At 45.5% G+C, this 18409-nt stretch overlaps 1 protein-coding gene and 1 long non-coding RNA gene across 2 annotated transcripts; both read left to right on the top strand.

Moving 5' to 3' along the window:
• The first annotated feature begins 814 nt into the window (after nt 1-814).
• LOC125890901 (uncharacterized) lies at nt 815-4054 on the top strand. Its single transcript, XR_007449590.1, has 3 exons — nt 815-892; nt 1007-1114; nt 2957-4054. It is a non-coding gene; the product is annotated as an uncharacterized LOC125890901 (long non-coding RNA).
• A 4149-nt stretch (nt 4055-8203) lies between these two features.
• LOC125890894 (kazal-type serine protease inhibitor domain-containing protein 1-like) lies at nt 8204-17618 on the top strand. The gene is made up of 4 exons (XM_049579786.1): nt 8204-9082; nt 15950-16110; nt 16211-16358; nt 17310-17618. The coding sequence occupies exons 1-4, from the start codon at nt 8512-8514 to the stop codon at nt 17393-17395; spliced, it is 966 nt and encodes a 321-aa protein (XP_049435743.1). The 5' UTR covers nt 8204-8511; the 3' UTR covers nt 17396-17618.
• The last annotated feature ends 791 nt before the right edge of the window (nt 17619-18409 follow it).

Below are 18409 nucleotides of genomic sequence, written 5' to 3'. Positions count from 1 at the left end.
CTCAGGTACTCTGTCCTCTACCTGCTCAGGTACACTGTCCTCTACGTGCTCAGGTACTCTGTCCTCTACCTGCTCAGGTACTCTGTCCTCTACCTGCTCAGGTACACTGTCCTCTACCTGCTCAGGTACTCTGTCCTCTACCTGCTCAGGTACACTGTCCTCTACCTGCTCAGGTACACTGTCCTCTACCTGCTCAGGTACTCTGTCCTCTACCTGCTCAGGTACTCTGTCCTCTACCTGCTCAGGTACACTGTCCTCTACCTGCTCAGGTACACTGTCCTCTACCTGCTCAGGTACACTGTCCTCTACCTGCTCAGGTACTCTGTCCTCTACCTGCTCAGGTACTCTGTCCTCTACCTGCTCAGGTACACTGTCCTCTACCTGCTCAGGTACACTGTACTCTACCTGCTCAGGTACACTGTCCTCTACCTGCTCAGGTACTCTGTCCTCTACCTGCTCAGGTACACTGTCCTCTACCTGCTCAGGTACTCTGTCCTCTACCTGCTCAGGTGACACAAACACACCGGCTTCTGATGAGTCAACATTCTGATCTGTATCTGCTTGCAGAGGAAAATAATTTCAGCATATGAATTTAAAAGTTAAAAACGTGTTCATGTTTCGCATGTTTCAGTCTGACCTGTGTAGATCTCTATCAGTCCATGTGTGTGTGTGTGTGTGTGTGTGTTGTGTGTGTGTGTGTGTGTGTGTGTGTGTGTGTGTGTGTGTGTGTTCAACAGTATCTGTTGTTGACTCTCAGTCTGAAGGTCGCAGCAGCTGTAGCTCCGCCCCCTAACACCTGCCAGAGGACCTGATAGAAGACAGGACGCCTCCACACATTCATCCACCTCCACCGCTGCTCTTCACCACTTCACCTCCTCTACTCCAGTCTCCAGTAAGTGAGCGACTGAACCTGATTGTAATCAAATATGAATCAACTCTGAGGAGGTTTTTGATGAATGATTATTGATTATTGATCATCTTCATGGACGTGACTTCTCCTGATCAGGTGATCTGATGATCTGATTGGCTGAGGCAGGTGGAGCTGCAGGTGTTTCCACCACAGAAGAAGAGAAGGAAAAGGAGGGAAGGAACCAACGAAGAAGAAAGCTGAGAGGTGAGAAACACACACACACACACACACACACACACACACACACACACACACACAGGTCTTTAATGTGCAGTAAAGTGACAGTATTCTCCCAGGATGCACTGCACAGACGAGTCATTACAGAAACACAGTCAGTGTGCGGCGAGGTCTCAAACTGGAGTTTCATGTTTGTGTTAAACGGTCTGAAACATGTTCTCACACATGGCGCCCCATCAATGACATCACATCCTTAACGTGCTGTTACAGGTTTTTAATGTACAATAAAACCTGTTTCTATTTCTCAGATTAGATTATAAATAAAACTTGATTTTGTCTCACTAATAAAGCTCAGGTAGATCAGTCATCAGAGGTCAGAGGTCGATGACACGTGTGAACCAGCAGGTAAAACTCACCTGTTGAATCTTTATTTAAACACACACCTGATCATCAGATGGTCAGAGTGTCTGCAGCTGCATGAGGAGTCTCTGTCTCCTCCTCTCTCCTCCTCCTCCTCTACGCTGGTCGTCACGGTAACTCCGAAGCCCCTCAGCCCGTTGCCAGGGTTACCACACGGTATTTTTAGAGCTGATAATGAAGCGGAGCAGTGAGGAGAGGAGAGAGTACACACCGTGCTTACAACCTCCTGCTGCTGCTCCTACTCCTCCTCTACCCCTACCTCCTCCTCATCCCCATCCTCCTCCTCCTCCTCCTCCTCATATCGAGCTCCAGCAGTACATTCAGTCTGAGATCAGCGTGCAGTGTTTCGCTCCAGTTTCAGGTTGAACGACATGAAACAGGCTCTGAGGAGTGTTTTCCCTGATTGGTGGGTGTGTCAGAGGTGTCAGCCAATCAGCAGCGGCGTGGATATAAATAAATCTTTACTGATTGTTTGTATATTTTTTGTGTCTTTATGTCACACTTGCTCCGGCGTGTTTCCCATGATGCCGATCAAGCTGCTGTATTAACGTGTGTGTGACGACAGGATGATGTGAAGGAGATCAGCTGGTTTGAACCTGTTTGTTGCGTCGGCTGTCAGAAACAACACACACACATCACGCTGTCAGTCCAACAACACCTTCACCCTGAACTCACGTCTGACTGTAAACTGTGTTCATGAACTTTTTATTTCTGTGTCTTGGTCATATAAACTGCAGCTGTGACGCGACCTCTCTTCACACCTGCTGTGTTTTTTGGATTCAGGTGAAAAAATTCAACTTTAACTGGTTTAAATCTGCTTCATGACCTGTGTGTGTGTGTGTGTGTGTGTGTGTGTGTGTGTGTGTCAGATGTTCATTCAGCCTTTAAATATAAATATGGTGACTCTGTGTCAGTGGGGACATCTGCAGGTCGTCACATCAAACACATTCATGTCATTTATTGAAATCACATTTTCGTTGGTTTAATATTTAACTTTGAGAGTTTATCCTCGACCTTTCAGTCCATTCACTCGTCACTCTGTTTTCTGCTCCTTTAAATCAGTCCCTGCAGGATGATCAGCTGATCCCTGTGCGCTCTGTGCGACATCACAGTTTTTTCCAATCACAGCGACCTTTGCAAAGATTTGGCCCTAATCGTAGCTTCCTGTGAGTTTACCTGTCGCTGGATTAAATATGCAGCTCAGCGGTGATGTCACCGTATCAGACTGCAGTTTTATTCTCACTGGAACTGGAAGTTACATTTTTAATGAATTATATAAAAAAGCCGCCCAATCAGACACTTGAACGAGCTCAGAAACAGCTGTGAACTCCTGGAGGGACTGATTAAATGTGACGACCCCTCAGACGGGTGCTGTGGCCCCTCACAGGGTCCAGACCCTCAGGTTGGGAACTACTGGTTTTAGCATCAGTTTCTGTGTTTCATTTTCAGAGACAGCTGAGGTTCATCTGGACAGCAAACACCTCCAGGACTTCCAGGACCTCCAGGATCTATCACAATCTGTCCTGAGCATGTCGTCGTCTCAGAGCACATCTGGACCCAAACATCTGTGTCTGTGGCTCCACCATTTCTCCTCACCCTCCCCTCCCCCTCCTCCTCCTCCTCTTCCTCTCCCTGTCAGCTGTGGCGTCCCCTCCTCTCGCCCGGCATCTCGGCGTCTCCCCCTGCTGGTCGTCCCGCTGCTCTGCAGTGTGCTGCTGATGCTGCTGCTGCTGCTGTGGAACTACCACTGCCTGTTCATCTCCAACATCTGCTCCCCACCGGAGGAGGTGCAGCAGGAGGAGGGGAAGGAGGGAGGGACCATCGTGACCACGTGGCAGTGATGGTGGCGCCGCTCACACCTCCTGGAACCAGTCTGAACCGACTCAGTCCTGAAGAAACCAGATAGAGAAGATAAAGTTTGTCAGAGTTTAGATTTTACAACTACAAAACTACAGAAACTCAAAACTACAAAACTACAAAACTACAAACTTACAGAAACTCAAAACTACAAAAACTACAAAACTACAAAAACTACAAAACTACAGAAACTCAAAACTACAAAACTACAAACTTACAGAAACTCAAAACTACAAAACTACAAAAACTCAAAACTACAAAAACTACAAAACTACAAAAACTACAAAACCACATAAAGTCTTACAGAGATGATTTAACGGGAGAAGACGAGGACTGTCCACATTAAAATATGATCTGGATGTTTCTCCTCCGCAGTCGTTGTTGTTGAGCAGCAGGTGGAGACATCCTGACTCTTTGTCCACAAACACTGGCTCCTACATTTCCCATGATGCACCTGGATATAGTTTTTTTTTGTACATTTCTGAAAAGTTTTAATGGGTTGAAACCAAGGAATCTGTCAAATAAAAATAAGAATATAAAAAGATAAAAATAGGCAAAATGTTCCTTGGTTTCAACGCAGACTGATGACATCACTGTGACATCATCAGGGTTATTTTTCCTCCAGTGTAAAAAAAAAAAAAGTGTTTACAAAATAAAAGCTCCTCGATCACTTTGCCTGTCTGGTTTTATATTTTCAGAATAAAAGTTTAATTCAGGTTTTTATGAATGTGTCATTAAATTATGAAAATTTACAGAATCAAACCTGTGAAAAAAAACCTGTGGGCACTTTTTACCTGCCATAGCACCACTCTCTCAGTTACCCAGTAAATTTATACTGACCCCGCCTCTCTACCACATCTACCTGCCTGCCTATCACCTGTCCATACACCTCCTGGTCCTGCTGGTCCACCACACCCTCCTCATCAAGCTACGATTGAATTGACGTGTTTAATCTATGCTGCAGCCTGACGCACACCTCCCCAGAGATGTAACTGCACAGTGTCACAGTGATGCAGACCTCCTGTCTGTCTCTGTGAGCTGAAACCATTTCCCTCAGTGGAAACAAAGCTTTGATTTACTTTAATTTCACAGATAAGAAACAATCATGAAGACAATAAAGCCTCCACACACTGTGTGTGATTTATCCTGGCTGAAATATGAGCAGAGCAAATCTCTGCTAGCTGCTAGGCTCATTTATACAATGTAAAATGCCATAGGCTTGTGCTAATAACGCTAGCATGTTGTATTTGTGGGGAAAACGTGTTTAGTATCAGACAGATGTTTTGTCGGTGAACCTTGTGAGCTGCGATGGAGCTGGACTGTGTGATGTCACCTTGACGCCTCTCACCTGTGGATCATCACTTCCTGTCAGTATCAGTACTTCAGCTTCAGACTCTCGTTGGCAGTTTTGTCTATGTCATTCAACATGAGAGTTTCCTGTGTGTGTTCCTGAACTGTTTCCTTGTCTCTGACTGTCCTGCTTCACCTGATCCCCGTTAAACCACTCAGCCTTCTGTCCCGACCATCAGCTCTGCTTCTGTGTCCCTGGTGTCTGTCTGTCCACCTGTGTCCTGTAGCTGTGCTGGGAGACTGACGCTCTGCTCTCCATTGTGAGTTTACCTGTTGTGCTGCCTGTGACTTCCTGTGCTGTGGATGACCTCATCACATGGCTGCACGTCCTGCTGCTGTGTGTGCTCACGGTCACAGCAGACACCAGAGCCTGTCTGTCTCTCTGTGCAGCTCCTGGATTAAACCTCAGGCCTGAGAGTTCATCTTGTTGCTGTTGTTGTTTCACTTGTGTCTTTGCTCTGTGTGCTGTGAGTGGTTTTATTAGACTAATACAAGCTGTCCTGTCTGTGATGCTGCTGTTAGCTTCACTCATTATCATCATATTCTTCATGGACACATTTTAAAAGAGATGAAATATCGTTGTTTTGAGATCAGATTTGTTTGGAGGTTTTTTCCAACAGAAGCACTGCTCGCACACGATGTGTTCAAGGACCGACAGAAAATCAATCCAATGATAATTTCCGTTTTTACAGTTTGTGTGTGTGTGTGTGTGTGTGTGTGTGTGTGTGTGTGTGTGTGTGTGTCTGACAGCAGACATGCAGTCCCATCCAGCAGTGAGAGTCCACTAAATAACTCCAGTGTGACACCAGACGCCACAAACCCGCCATTACGGCTCTATTTCTGTGTGACAGCGTCACTGAGCCGCCGCCACTTATTTTCAGACGTTCACTGTGAAGTGGTGAAACTATAAAAGTGACAAAGCAGCAGATTTACAGGGAAACAAACTGAAATCAGTGGCGGCTTAAAGATTAAAGAGCAGGAGAGGAAGAGGAGGAGGAGGAGGAGGAAGATGGTTTCACTGTTTTAGTCTTCATCACACAAACCTGAAACACTGGGGTCACGCAGGCACAACAGCAGGGGCCTTAAGGTCAATGGTTCCTCCATGGCCCCGCCCACCAACACTGGCAGCACCGTGAGGTCACATCAACAGTGAGCAGCTTCCTGTCTATCAGCTGGGTGAGAGCCAATCAGAGGAGGCCAGACCAGGAGCATCTACGAGACAGGAAGTCAGACACATCTGGAGTCAACGACAAACAATAATTCTTCTCTGGCAAGAAATGAAACCCTTTCAAGGACCTCTCAGGCCCTGGAACCACAAGGAAGCCTTCTAAAGACCACTGGGACCTCTTCAAGGATCCTCAAGGTCTTCACAATTCTCCTGTGGAACTCTGGAACTCAAGGACAAATAAAAATATCACTGACGCTCATTCAAGCATCAAAACTGAACACTGAATAAACTCCTGCAGACCCCAGGGAAGCTCCTTAACGATATTCCAGGATGCCTCAATGACGCCTGATTCCCCATTACAGAACCTTGAAGAATTTCCTGGAGAACCCTGGAATCTGTCTGGAGTCCAGGACCCCCTCACAGACCCTGGATCTCCCTCCTTCCTGTTAGACCCTCCTGGAGAACCCTGGGAACCTTTCCAGACCTTAAAAACCTGATGATGACTTAAACAGCTGTCAGGTCTCGCGGGGGGAGGGGAGCACAGCTGCTGCGCGTGCTGAAGGGAGCACATCAAACAGACAGCCGCGCGCTACCGTCATGTGAGACACAACCAGACCGGAAATAAGCCCCGTGCCTTCAGAATAAAAGCTGGAACGTGGCACTTTTTCCTCCCTTTCATCCAGTGTATTTTTTCATCAAATGTGAGTCTTGAATGCTGAAACCAGCAGAGTTCAGGAGATCAAAACAATAAAAGATCATTTGTAGAAAACAGTTTTTCTCCATCTGATTGTTTCCAGGATGTGTTGCTGCTGACCAGAGTCCACATTTAGTGAAAATGACTCAAGGACAGAATTAATTTACAGACCTCTGGATCAACGTCTCACTTTAACTTCACACTTCAGCTCTTCACTGACAACAGACACGCCCCTCCTGACGTCACTGTAAGGGACTGTCCGTTACTTATGAGGGAGTGGTGCAAAAAAAGGGACACATTTACATCGTGGTATTTTGTATTTATTTTGACACCGATTTTTAAAGAAAACACGCTGCAAGTTTTCAACGGTTTGGCTTCTTCTCAGAGGAAAACATGTCGCTGGTAAAAATTAGCACCAAAAATGTTACGTTTTCTTTAAAAATCAGTGGTAAAGTAAATATAGATGCAACCATTTAAGTTTGTACGACCCTAAAGTGAAGGTAAAAAAATGTAAGTCCACTTATGATCGTAGGAAAACACGTCCTCCAAAGCTCCCGTGGGTTTTGAGCACAGACTGTGAAAATAATGGACGTAGCTTCCGTGACGTCACCCGTTGGTTTGTGGACTCCTGTTCTGAAGCCTTGAGTTCAGCATTTCGGCTGTCGCCATCTTGGTTCTTTGGAGCCAGAAGTGACCATATATGGGCGAGAGGGTGGAGCTGTGGAGGAGCGAGGGAGAGACAGCCTGTCACTCAAAGAAGCCCCGCCCCCTTAACGATGTGTAACTTTTAGCCTTAATTAAGTGTAAACAGGTGAGTTCTATAAAAGTTGATCTCCAGAGACCGAACACGCTTTGAACATGTTTATTTCCACATGTGAACACGGAGCTCTGGATTTTGTTATGTTATTTCCTGTTTTATTTTATTTATTTTGTGTCATTGCATTTCCTGTGTTTTCACACCTTTCACCAACCACACCTGCTGCCACTGACTCACCTGTCCCCGTGTGTATATAGTGTGTATATAAACCCTCCAGGTGCCACATAGTCTTTGTTCCGTCCTGTTGTCGCTCTCTGGATATTTAAAACTGCTCTGGATGTAAGGATGTCGCCTACTTCCTGTCGGTTGAGTTTGTTTTTTGAACTCCTTGTTAGCAGTTTATTTTTTGGTCAGACGTGTAGACTGAGCTTTTTCTTTTAACCCTCCTCAGCCTCCTGTGTGTCTTCACCACAGCTGTTTCGCTCCCCTGAGCCAAAATAAAAAACCAAAGTCTCTCCTCAGTTCTTAAAGATGTATTTGTCATGCCTCCTCCTTCTTGCACCCCCCGTACATAATGAACAGTCCCTACATTCCCAGTTACAGTAACCTTCCCAACTTTAATGAGGAACAACATGTGTGTTGTTTTAAATGTCCTCCTCTCCTTTTAGACTGATGTCCTCCCCAAAACACGTTTGTCAGGCTTTTATTTTGAAGGCTGTGACCGGATGTTGTGAGTTTTATTGCGGCAGACTTGACGGTAGAGTCTCGTGCCTGTGTGCGGCGGAGCAGCGCGAGCGGCTCAGCTGTTCAAACCTCGGTGAGTTCACACCGAGACACACTGACACGGTTTACTTTGTTTATAACGGAAGTCAGAGAGGAGTTTATTGTCCCGTGTTTGTCCCGGTAACGTTAGTTATCCCGGTTTATTGTCCCGGAGTTTCTCCCGGTTTGTCCCGGTGTTCCTCCGACTTTCTCCCGGTGTTTGCTCCGGAGTTTGTCCCGCAGAGGAATGTGAGTGTCGGGTTGTAACGTCGCTGACAGTCGGTCAGATTCACGGTTCCTGTTCTGGGTCCATCTGTGCCGTTAAACCGGAGAAAGAACCGGACCGACCCGGCATCACCCGTCCGGTCCCGGTGTCGGTGTTTGGAGCCAAACGGAACCCCCATCCCGGGTTTAAAATGCCGGGTCTGAGCGGACTGGTCCTCCTGAGTCTGTGTCTGAACCTCCACACATGCCGGGGCTTCCCCAACAAGCTGCCCGAGCTGAGCGCCTCGCAGCCCGGACACTTCTCCTTCGCCGACCCGCTGCTGGACTACGACCGGCTGGATGAGGAGCTGGGCGGCGGCGGGGGGCGGAACGGGACCGGCGGCGGGACGGAGGAGGGCTGCGGGCCGTGTGAGCCGGACCTGTGCCCGGAGACCCGGAGCTGCCGGGCCGGCCTGGTGCTGGACTCCTGCGGCTGCTGTAAGGAGTGCGGGAACCTGGAGGGTCAGGCCTGCGACCCGGGGGACCGCAGCGTCTACTACGGGCTCTGCGGGACCGGGATGCGGTGTCGGGCGGACCCTCGGCACGCAGGAGGAGTAGAGGAGGATGAAGAGGAGGAGGAGGAGGAGGAGGTGTGTGTGTGTGAGGAGCAGGAGGCGGTGTGTGGCTCTGATGGAGTCACATACATGAACATGTGTCAGTTCAGAGAGGCCGCGTTCTCCAGACCTGAGCTGCAGACCAGAGGGAGGGGGCCCTGCAAGACCGGTACCACACACACACACACACACACACACACACACACACACACACACACCTGTCTGTCTATATACCTGTCTGTCTATATACCTGTCTGTCTGCACTTCTCATGTCAGAGTCACACAGTTGTTTACAGGTCACAGACACAGACCACGTCAGATTTCAAAATAATGCTTCATCTTGATGGATGGAGGGTTTGGAAGAATGAAGGGATGAGGACTGAGAGATGGAGGGATGATAGGATGTACAGTGAAGGGAGGAAGGTTGAGGGATGAATGAATGAAGGCTGAAAATTCACTGCACTTAAAAATAAAGTCTTTTATATATAAACTTGAGACACACACACACACACACACACACACACTGAGTCATTCAGAACGGACCCATGGCCCACTTTGGGACAGAGACCCACCAGTTGGGAACCACTGCTCTGATGACACTCAGCTCATCTCCTGTTTCCAGGGTGACTGAAACATTCGCTTGTGCTTCAGCTCATAAAGTTCTCGTCGTCCGCACTGAGCATGTGCAGCTCCTGACCCCGTGGCTGCTTTCATTATCAGCTCCAGAAGAAATCATGTGTTTCATTATTTTCACCAAATCAGGCAAAAGAATTTCTGGATTTATGAGCCTGACGTGACGTGTTATCGCCCCGGGCGATCACTGCCTACTGTTGAACATAAAGTTACAGAGCTAAAGTTTATGAAAAGAAACAACAGACCTTTAAATGACTCAGAGTTCAGCTGGTTTCATGCGGGACACAGACGCTGCTCTCCTGCGTGACGTCCTGTGTTTGTTTGATCAACCCAACCTCCCTGCTCAGCGCTGACTTTCACTCTTTTTACACTTCCTTCTTTACTCTCGTCAGTATGTTTGTCACGTGATCGCATTCTTGTGCGTTACTTTTCGCAGGTACACGTACGAGCAGTGTACGAGAAACGCCTGTTGTGGTTTTGTCTTTTTGGATAATTGTAAATGTTGATCACGTGAACAGCTGTCAGACAGATGTGGAGCAGTAAAAGACAAATATTAAGTTACAGAAAATACAAATACTCAAGTGAAATACAAGTACCTTAAAATAGTACTTAGTTACTTTTCACCTCAGTCTGTGTGTCTGCGTCTGTGTTTCCTGTCTGTGCGTTTACATGCTGTGATAAACTTGAACAATGATGGTGGAGATAAATCAGGCTGCAGTGTCGACACACTGCTTTAGCATCAGTGATGTAATCCATCAGATTAATCAATAACTGTTAAAGGTATGTGCTGATCAATAACTCCTCTCAGTCTCTGTGTGTTTTAAACTGCTGTATTCTGACGTTCAGTAGAAACTAAACAGGAGCAGATGTCAGATCTACAGTCAACAATCAGTTTCATGTGTTTCCCTCCAGCTGAGAAAAATATTCACTTAATTCATTCACATTCACCCTGCTGAGGCCGCCGCCGCCGCTGCTGCTGCTGCTGCTGCAGATTCAGAACGGGCCTGCTCATCAGGACAGTCTGACCAGGGTACTAATTACTCAGATATCATACGAGGTGTTGTGTGAGGATACGATGCTCAGCTAAAGTCCACTGAAAACAGACATCGTGTATCAGAACACAAGGTGCTGACACACCAAACCGACATCAAAGAACTAGCGGTGATGAAAGCCAACTGTTGCGTCGTCTACGTCACCTCACGTCGCCCTGTGTCAGTTGCATTTGAACACACTACACGGACTACATCCGACGGCCAAGTAGCACGTACGTTCTGCGCCTGCGTGAGAGAGAGCGGAGTGAGAGAGTGGTACATCCTGTCAGCCGAGGGGTTTCCTATCTGTGCAGCCGAGCACCGCAGCACCTCCACGGACTATTACATCCAGACGGTCCCGGTGTTTCCTCCGCAGGCTCCACTTCACTCAGCTGCCCGATAAACCCGCTGCTTCTTCCCACTTTAACCTGAATAACAAACCAGGGCTCGGTGCTCCGGTTGGATCCACACGGAGAGCCGGGGCTAGCTCAGAGACTAGCGGAGGCTAACTGGCTGTGCTTCCCTCCGGTCATGCTGCGGCTAACGCTCCGCTAGCCGCTCCCAGCTAGCTCCGGTTTGTTATTCAGGTTAAAGTGTGAAGAAGCAGCGGGTCTGTGGGGCAGCTGAGTGAAGTGGAGCCTGAGGAGGAAGCACCGGTTAGCCCCGGTTTCACTACAGGCAGATTCACTCACTACAGGGGCGAGGAAATAAAACCTGAACAGCCAATCAGAGTGATCTCTCTCACCGACAAGCTCCGCCGCCGATTCAACATGCTCAATCGGCCGAAAAGCCGCCGACGCCAAAGTGCCGACGGTGCGGGACACACCGCAAAAACTAGGCCGACAGACGCTCACCGACAACCCGACTTTGGTCAACGGCCGACCGTCAGCTTGCTGTGTCAGGAACTTTAGTTTCTTCTTCTTCTTCTTCTTCTTCTTCTTCTTCTTCTTCTTCTTCTTCTTCTCGTGAACACATCACTCCAGTTTCAGTCTCTTAACATGGCTCCCAGTGTGTTACAGGACAGATCTTACTCAAGGCCCTTCGTGGTCTCTCTACCAGCTGTGTCTCTGACCTCTTCGTACTGCACACGCCAGGTGAACTCTGAGGGCTCTGGAACAATCAGGTCGGCCGAGTCAGTGATCTCTGATTTTAAGTCCCTTCTTCAAACAGACTTTTATCAGAGAGTCTTTAACGATTTTACTTTAAACTGTTTTTATTTCCTCAGTTTTTATAAACCAAAGTGTTTTTATCAGTTTGCTGGAAGTTGTAGGTTTCGTGTCTTTTCTGTTTTAGTTATTGACATGTAAAGAACTTTGTGACTCTGTTTGGAAAAGCACTTCATAAATAATAATAGAGATGATTATTCTCTCCCATTAATCATCTGACCCCTCAGATTTACCCAGTGACCCTTTGGAGGGGCCCGACCCTGAGGTTGGGAACCACTGGACTGAACTACTGACCTGTTGCTGATCAATAACTGATAATCTAATGATATCGTATCATATAAGACTCACAGGGACATTTTTCTGTGCAACAAATACTTTAACTGTAAAGACACTGTGCTGTGATGCTGCAGCACTTTGACTGGTCACACAGTATTTCATTAGTGTTGCACTGGTACATTTACTGAAGTAGAGTTAAATCAGGCTGCGTGGGGCCACAGTGCTCATACATGTAGTGCCTTAACATCACATGAATCACTTTAAACTGAGTCTCTTTGTTTTCAACTGCTGTTTTTCTGACGTTCAGTAGAAACTAAAGAGGAACAATCAGTTTCATGTGTTTCCCTCCAGCTGAGAGAAACATTCACTTTATTCATTTACATTTCCTCTGCTGCTGCTGCAGAGGAAACCTTTGCTCTGAGCATGTCTCACTTCACTGTAACTGTGTCTAAGCGTCTCTCTCCATCCCGTCCCGTCTCTCTCCGTCCCCTCCTGTCCCGTCCCGTCCGTCAGCAGATCTGCAGAGGGATTTGTTGTAAATTAGAAACATCAGGAAACATCAGAGGGAAGAGTCCTCTCCTTATGATGTCATAAATCATCAAACATTCAGTAAGAAGCAGATGTGAAGCGTCCAAACACAACATGTGGCGACATGTGAACTGATCAATCCACATGTGCTGTTGAAAGGAGCTGACAGGGAGTTTGTGAGTGATGTCATCAGTGATGTCATGAGTTACTTTCTGAGAAGACCACCATGAAAATCTGTCTGTGTGAATCACTGCGTGACAGTGATGAAACTGTGTGCAGCTGACAGACACACGTTTGAAAGTGTCACGTACATATGCACTTCTAAAAAATGAACTGACTGGTTTCCAGTAAGTTGATTTATCGAGCCCAGTCTCACTCCACAGTCGTCGAAATCTGGAGCTTGGGCAGCGACTTGCTGTGTTAGAAACCAATGAAAATGGCGTCCATTAATGTCGGCATGATACACAGCTGGTTGCCGTTTAATGGTGCCCGGTGGTGTCAGAGGGAAACATGGGACATGGACGAAAGTTAAGGCGGCGAAAGTCCAACAGGGGCGGGCTGGAGGTGTGGTGGATGGGTCCAACCAACATCGACTTTCACCTGAGAGAACAGTGTTCACTTCCTGTAAGATTCTTAAGCCAAACCCTGTTCATGTGGTCATGTGCTTCTAACCTGCAGCTGATGACAGTATATATTCATCATGTGTCATCAGGTGTCTGAGGCTGCTGTCAGCCCTAGAGTGGTCTCCTCTGGTCTGAATCAGGGACTCCTGTTGTTCCAAAGTTGTATAATTGCCTAGAGTTGGTTGGTGTTCTCACGGCAGCATTTACAAGAGGACCAGATCAAATGCCTTGTGTGAGAAAGCTGCTCTTGATTGGTCAGAATTTCCATGTGGGAAAAATCCAGGAAGTAAAGCAAACGTTGAAGAAGAGTACACTTGCAAGATAAATGTGACACTTTCTAATGTCACAATGGAGGGACAACTACGCAGGTTGATTTTAGCGCTGCTCATCGTGGACTATATTGCTGTCATTGTTCATTTTAGTCAAAGCATACAGTTTGAAAACGAGGCAAACGCGGCTCCAACTAGAAAACAATGTTTTGATGCATTGGATGTGCTGAATGTGCATATTAAGGCAGTACAGGAGGAGGTGCACATTAATAATCCTCCAGGACTGTAACATGCTCATGTTTAACCCAAACAATGTGTCATGTGACTGCAGTTGCTTCACATCCAGGTCGGAACACCTTCTCACCACAAACCAACCGCACCAGAGTTCCTTTGGAGCCGGACTGAGACCACCTCTTCAAGAAGGTCTCGGTCCGGTTGGTTTGGTGTGTTCACACCTGCACAAACGAACCGCACTGAGGGGGCAAACCAGCTGGAGTTAGACTGAACTGAACCAAACAGGACAGGTGTGAAAGCACCTTTAGAGGAGCCTGGTGTGTAGTTCAGGGGTCCTGGGACAGAGGAGAGTTCTGTGAACTCACAGAGCCCTGACTCTGGATCAGTTCTGCTCATTACTGAATAAACAGAGACGTGATGGAGGATCAGGTCTGACTGTGACCCTCCTGTTCAGCCTCACAGCTCCACCCTCCTCTGTGCTCTGTTCACACCAACACTACAACACTGTTATACTCCACCTCCACCTCCACCCCTCTGCTGCTGTCTGTCTTCCATCTGTCCAACTGTGTTCACACTCACAGAGGTTATTCTAAATTGTGCTGCAGATCTGTGCAGCTTAATAAAAGGAGAAATGTGTGTGACATGCTGCAGCAGACATGTTGAATATTTACACCTGCGCTGGGACAGGCTCCACCCCCTGCGACCCCCAACAGCATCTGTGGTTACAGAAAATAAATGAATGAATCACTTAATTAGAGGAATAATTAAATGAGTAGGTTAGATGACAGGTGTGTGTTTGTGATCGTTATTTATACTCCACTATGAACACTTTATTCTATCATTTTATGTTTTGTAAATATTTCTGAAAATATCACGACTCCACAGATTGTTTCCCTCACAGCCTCACAGTGTGTGTGTGTGTGTGTGTGTGTGTCAGTAATTACTCAGAACATCAGATCTGTGAACAAAAAGCTCTTTCAGCACATTCCTCAGTTTTAATGGAGAGAAGAGAAACACAGTGAGAGCAGCTCCACCTTCGTCCCTGCTCTCTTTTCCTCTTCACTTCCTGTTCACACTGACCCAGAATAAACCTGGTTTCCTGTCGGTCTGAACGGAGGTTTTCTAACTCTGATTCTGACCATCAGTCTCTCAGAAACTATCCCAGTTATTTTCTGTAGTTTTATGGATAAAACTAATAGATAAGAATCATTTTAAGAACGTGCTCGCAGATGTTTTCATCGTGTGTTTCTGCAAACCTCAGATTCGTGACATTTGTACGTCGTTATGTTGAGACACTCGACGTCTCACCAGCACTGTGGTTAACGTCTGGTTGTGGTCAGAAAAACATCATGTTTGTGCCTAAAATACCTGCAGACAGATCCAAGAATGATGTGTACGCACAAGAACCCTGCGCTCGCCTTTTCCCACACATGAACTGGTATTTATACAGACAGACAGTGAACGCCTCACACTGACCTCAGATCAGCTGTCACATGCTTTCAGCTCAGATAGCTGCAGGAGAGGTGATGAAGAGGAGGAGGTTAAATGTCATTGAGGAGCCTGAGAGCAGTGTTTTTAGGTTGTTTAACTGATGATTATGTCTGTACACTGTGGCAGCCTGTCAGTGATCAGCGATGAGCACTGTGAATGAAGATGACCTTTAAAAATGATGAAGACTGAAATTTGACCTCGATGACGCTGAACTGTGATGAGTTAGTGGTGCAGACGCTTCAGATGTGTCGTGTGTGGTGACAGCTGCTCTGGTGAAGAACCTCGCCCATGTGGATCAATCATATTTCTCACTGACAGGTCTGATGCATGCTGCAGGGGCACAAACATCAGGCCCAGGTCAGGGGGCGCACATCAACCAGTCCCCCCCCTCCCCCAAGAAGTTTGGCAGCTAGTTAGCCAATGGAAACGCAGCAGTGTCACACAATGTGCTGTGACAACATTAAGTTAAGAGCCGCAGCTGCTGGAGGATGAATTTAAATTCTTTCTCTTTAGTCTGAAGGGTTTGTTCAAACTGTCCCTGCAGTGAGACTCCTTCTGTCTTCTGCTGTCTTCACACGCTGTTTGACAAACCTGTCTCACTGCTAATGTCTCCTGTACAAACAAAAGCTGGTTGTTCACTTCCTGTCTCCAGGGGACACTAATGACACACGAGAGAGACGTGAAGGAGACGCCACATTCAAGAGACGTCTTCATTTGTTTTTGACGTCCTCTGTCTGTCTGTCTGTCTGTCTGTCTATCTGTCTGTGTGCGTGTCTGTCCCTCAGTCCCCATCATTAAGGTCCCCCCTCACAGCCAGGTGAACGGGACAGGAAGTAGTCTGGTCTTCCTCTGTGAGGTCTTTGCGTTCCCGATGGCGCTGGTGGAGTGGAGGAAGGAGGGCCAAGACGTCGTCCTGCCCGGAGACGACCCCCACATCTCAGTCCAGGTGATGACACACACACACACACACACACACACACATCAGCCAATCAGAGCGTTTAAAAACCACCTGCGGTCTCTTCACCTGTCTGTCTCTCTGTCCACAGTCTCGGGGCGGTCCTTTGAAGTTCGAGCTCTCCAGTTGGCTGCAGATCGAGGGGGCGGGGCTAGAGGACTCAGGAACCTATCGCTGCATCGCTCGTAACAACTTGGGATCAGTGTCGGCCTCGGCTGTACTGGGAGTACTGGGAGCAGGTGAGACAGGCTGGGACCCCGAGACTCTGTCGTCTGGTCTTCATCGTGGAAAATAAAAGTCGTTAATAAATATTTCTTTTTTTTGCAATTATCTTTTTTATTTGGAAAAGTCAACAATTTAGCATACAGATTTTCTACAATTTTTCATACTGTAGCACACTTTTCCAGTTTTCCATTTTGCCGTTCTCTGCATATGTACAAGAAAGAAACTAAAAATCGCAGTCCTCTTATGCAGAAATTCAGTCCATACAGACCTTTCAGTCCTTCACTCCCATGGATGAGAATTCAACGTTAATAAATATTTCATCACATTTTTCATTAAAGACGTCCTGCAGTTAAAATCAAGGTTTGAACTCGTCCACACGCAGCCTGCATTTATTCTATTCATTGTTTATGCTACAAGACGCATCGTGACTGAGATGAGCAGTCAGCCTGGGTTTGTGATGTCACTAACCTGAGGAACCAATCCTGTGAACTTTGCTGACCGAGCTTTTCAAAATGCAGCTGAAGGGAGGGAAATCAGTGGAGAAGCAGGTGTAGCTTTATATATGCAGATGTATATTTTACATACTTTGTATATTTACACATCTTTAATCATAGATTCTAAATATGTCTTCCCAGTTTTTAAACATTTATTATAAAGTTTACATGTTTTTTTGTTTTTTTACATACTTTGAATTTATTTTAAACTCTTTTACATAAATTATCTTTTTTTTATTCTTTTGTAGAAATTATAAAACTTTTTTGATTATTTAGCATTTTCTTTAAATATTTTTGCATTTCTCACATTTTAGATATTTTATATTTAATTTTTTTTTTTACATTTTTTATATATGTATCGTACAGATATATGAATATTTTCCAACTTTTCATACATTTTACAAATCCTTTTGTGTTTCATAACTTGTCTTCCTGTCTGTCTGTTTGTCTTCCTGTCTGTCCCTCCGTCAGAGGAGCTGTCGTCCTACCTGGCCAACAGCGTGTCAGAGATGAAGCAGCTGATGGACGCCACAGACTACGACCAGGACTTTTACTGAGGCACGTGTGATGTCACTTCCTGCCGTCTGACGCCATTTGGCTTCCCTTCAGCAGAGACAGTTAAAACATGATGACATCACACTGAAGGACGACACAGACAAATATTGATCATGTTATTTTATTATTAATATTATCTCAGTGATGTATGCTATCGTTACTCTGACGCCACAGTGGGCGGAGACACGGAGGCTCAGCATGTTGAACGTGTTGATGATGTCACAGGTTCGAGCCTGAGTCTTCTGTTGGCTCGTCACTGTGAAACAAACTTTATCTTATTAATAAAATAATAAACTAAAGTTTGTGTTTCTTCTCTGTGCGGCTGCGTCGCCTCGTCACGTCACATGTTCAGGAAGACATGAAAATACACAGCGTCATGTTGCTGACACGGTGATGTCAGCGCACATTTCAATATATATATTTTACATATTTTTATATATTTAACATATTCTTTGTGTGTATAGATATTTAACACATTTTTTCATATTTTAATTTTTATATATATTTTACATATTAATTTTTTTTTACAATTTTTTTATGTTTTTAAACTTTTTTATATTTTATACATCTTAACATTTTCTATGTTTTCAATCTTAATTTTTGTAATACATTTTTCATATTTTTAATTCTTTATACATCTTTGCATTTTTAACTTTATATGTCTTTCCATGTTTTTTATATATATCTTACATATTTAATTAAAAAAATCATATTTTTTATTTTATAGTTATTTACAGTTTATATATACATATATCTTTTTAAATGTTTTATATTTTACAATTTTTATATTTATTTTACATATTTCTGAATTTTACATATTTTATTATATTCTACATACAGTGGTGGAAAAAAGTTTTCGGACACCCCATGCATTTGTGAAATATTGCATTAAGAATCACTCTTAGGTCTTCAAGTGCAATTTCTTTTAGTACAGTCACAGCCAAAATACTAAATAAATCCTAAAAAAGCCATTAAAAACTTAAAATTGATTGGTTCCATAAAAATACATAAGAAAT

Source organism: Epinephelus fuscoguttatus, linkage group LG6 (genome assembly GCF_011397635.1).
Source record: "Epinephelus fuscoguttatus linkage group LG6, E.fuscoguttatus.final_Chr_v1".
In the NCBI taxonomy this organism is placed as follows: domain Eukaryota; kingdom Metazoa; phylum Chordata; class Actinopteri; order Perciformes; family Serranidae; genus Epinephelus; species Epinephelus fuscoguttatus.
The sequence above is the reverse complement of the archived record's forward strand: the minus strand, read 5'-3'. Positions and strand labels throughout refer to the sequence as shown.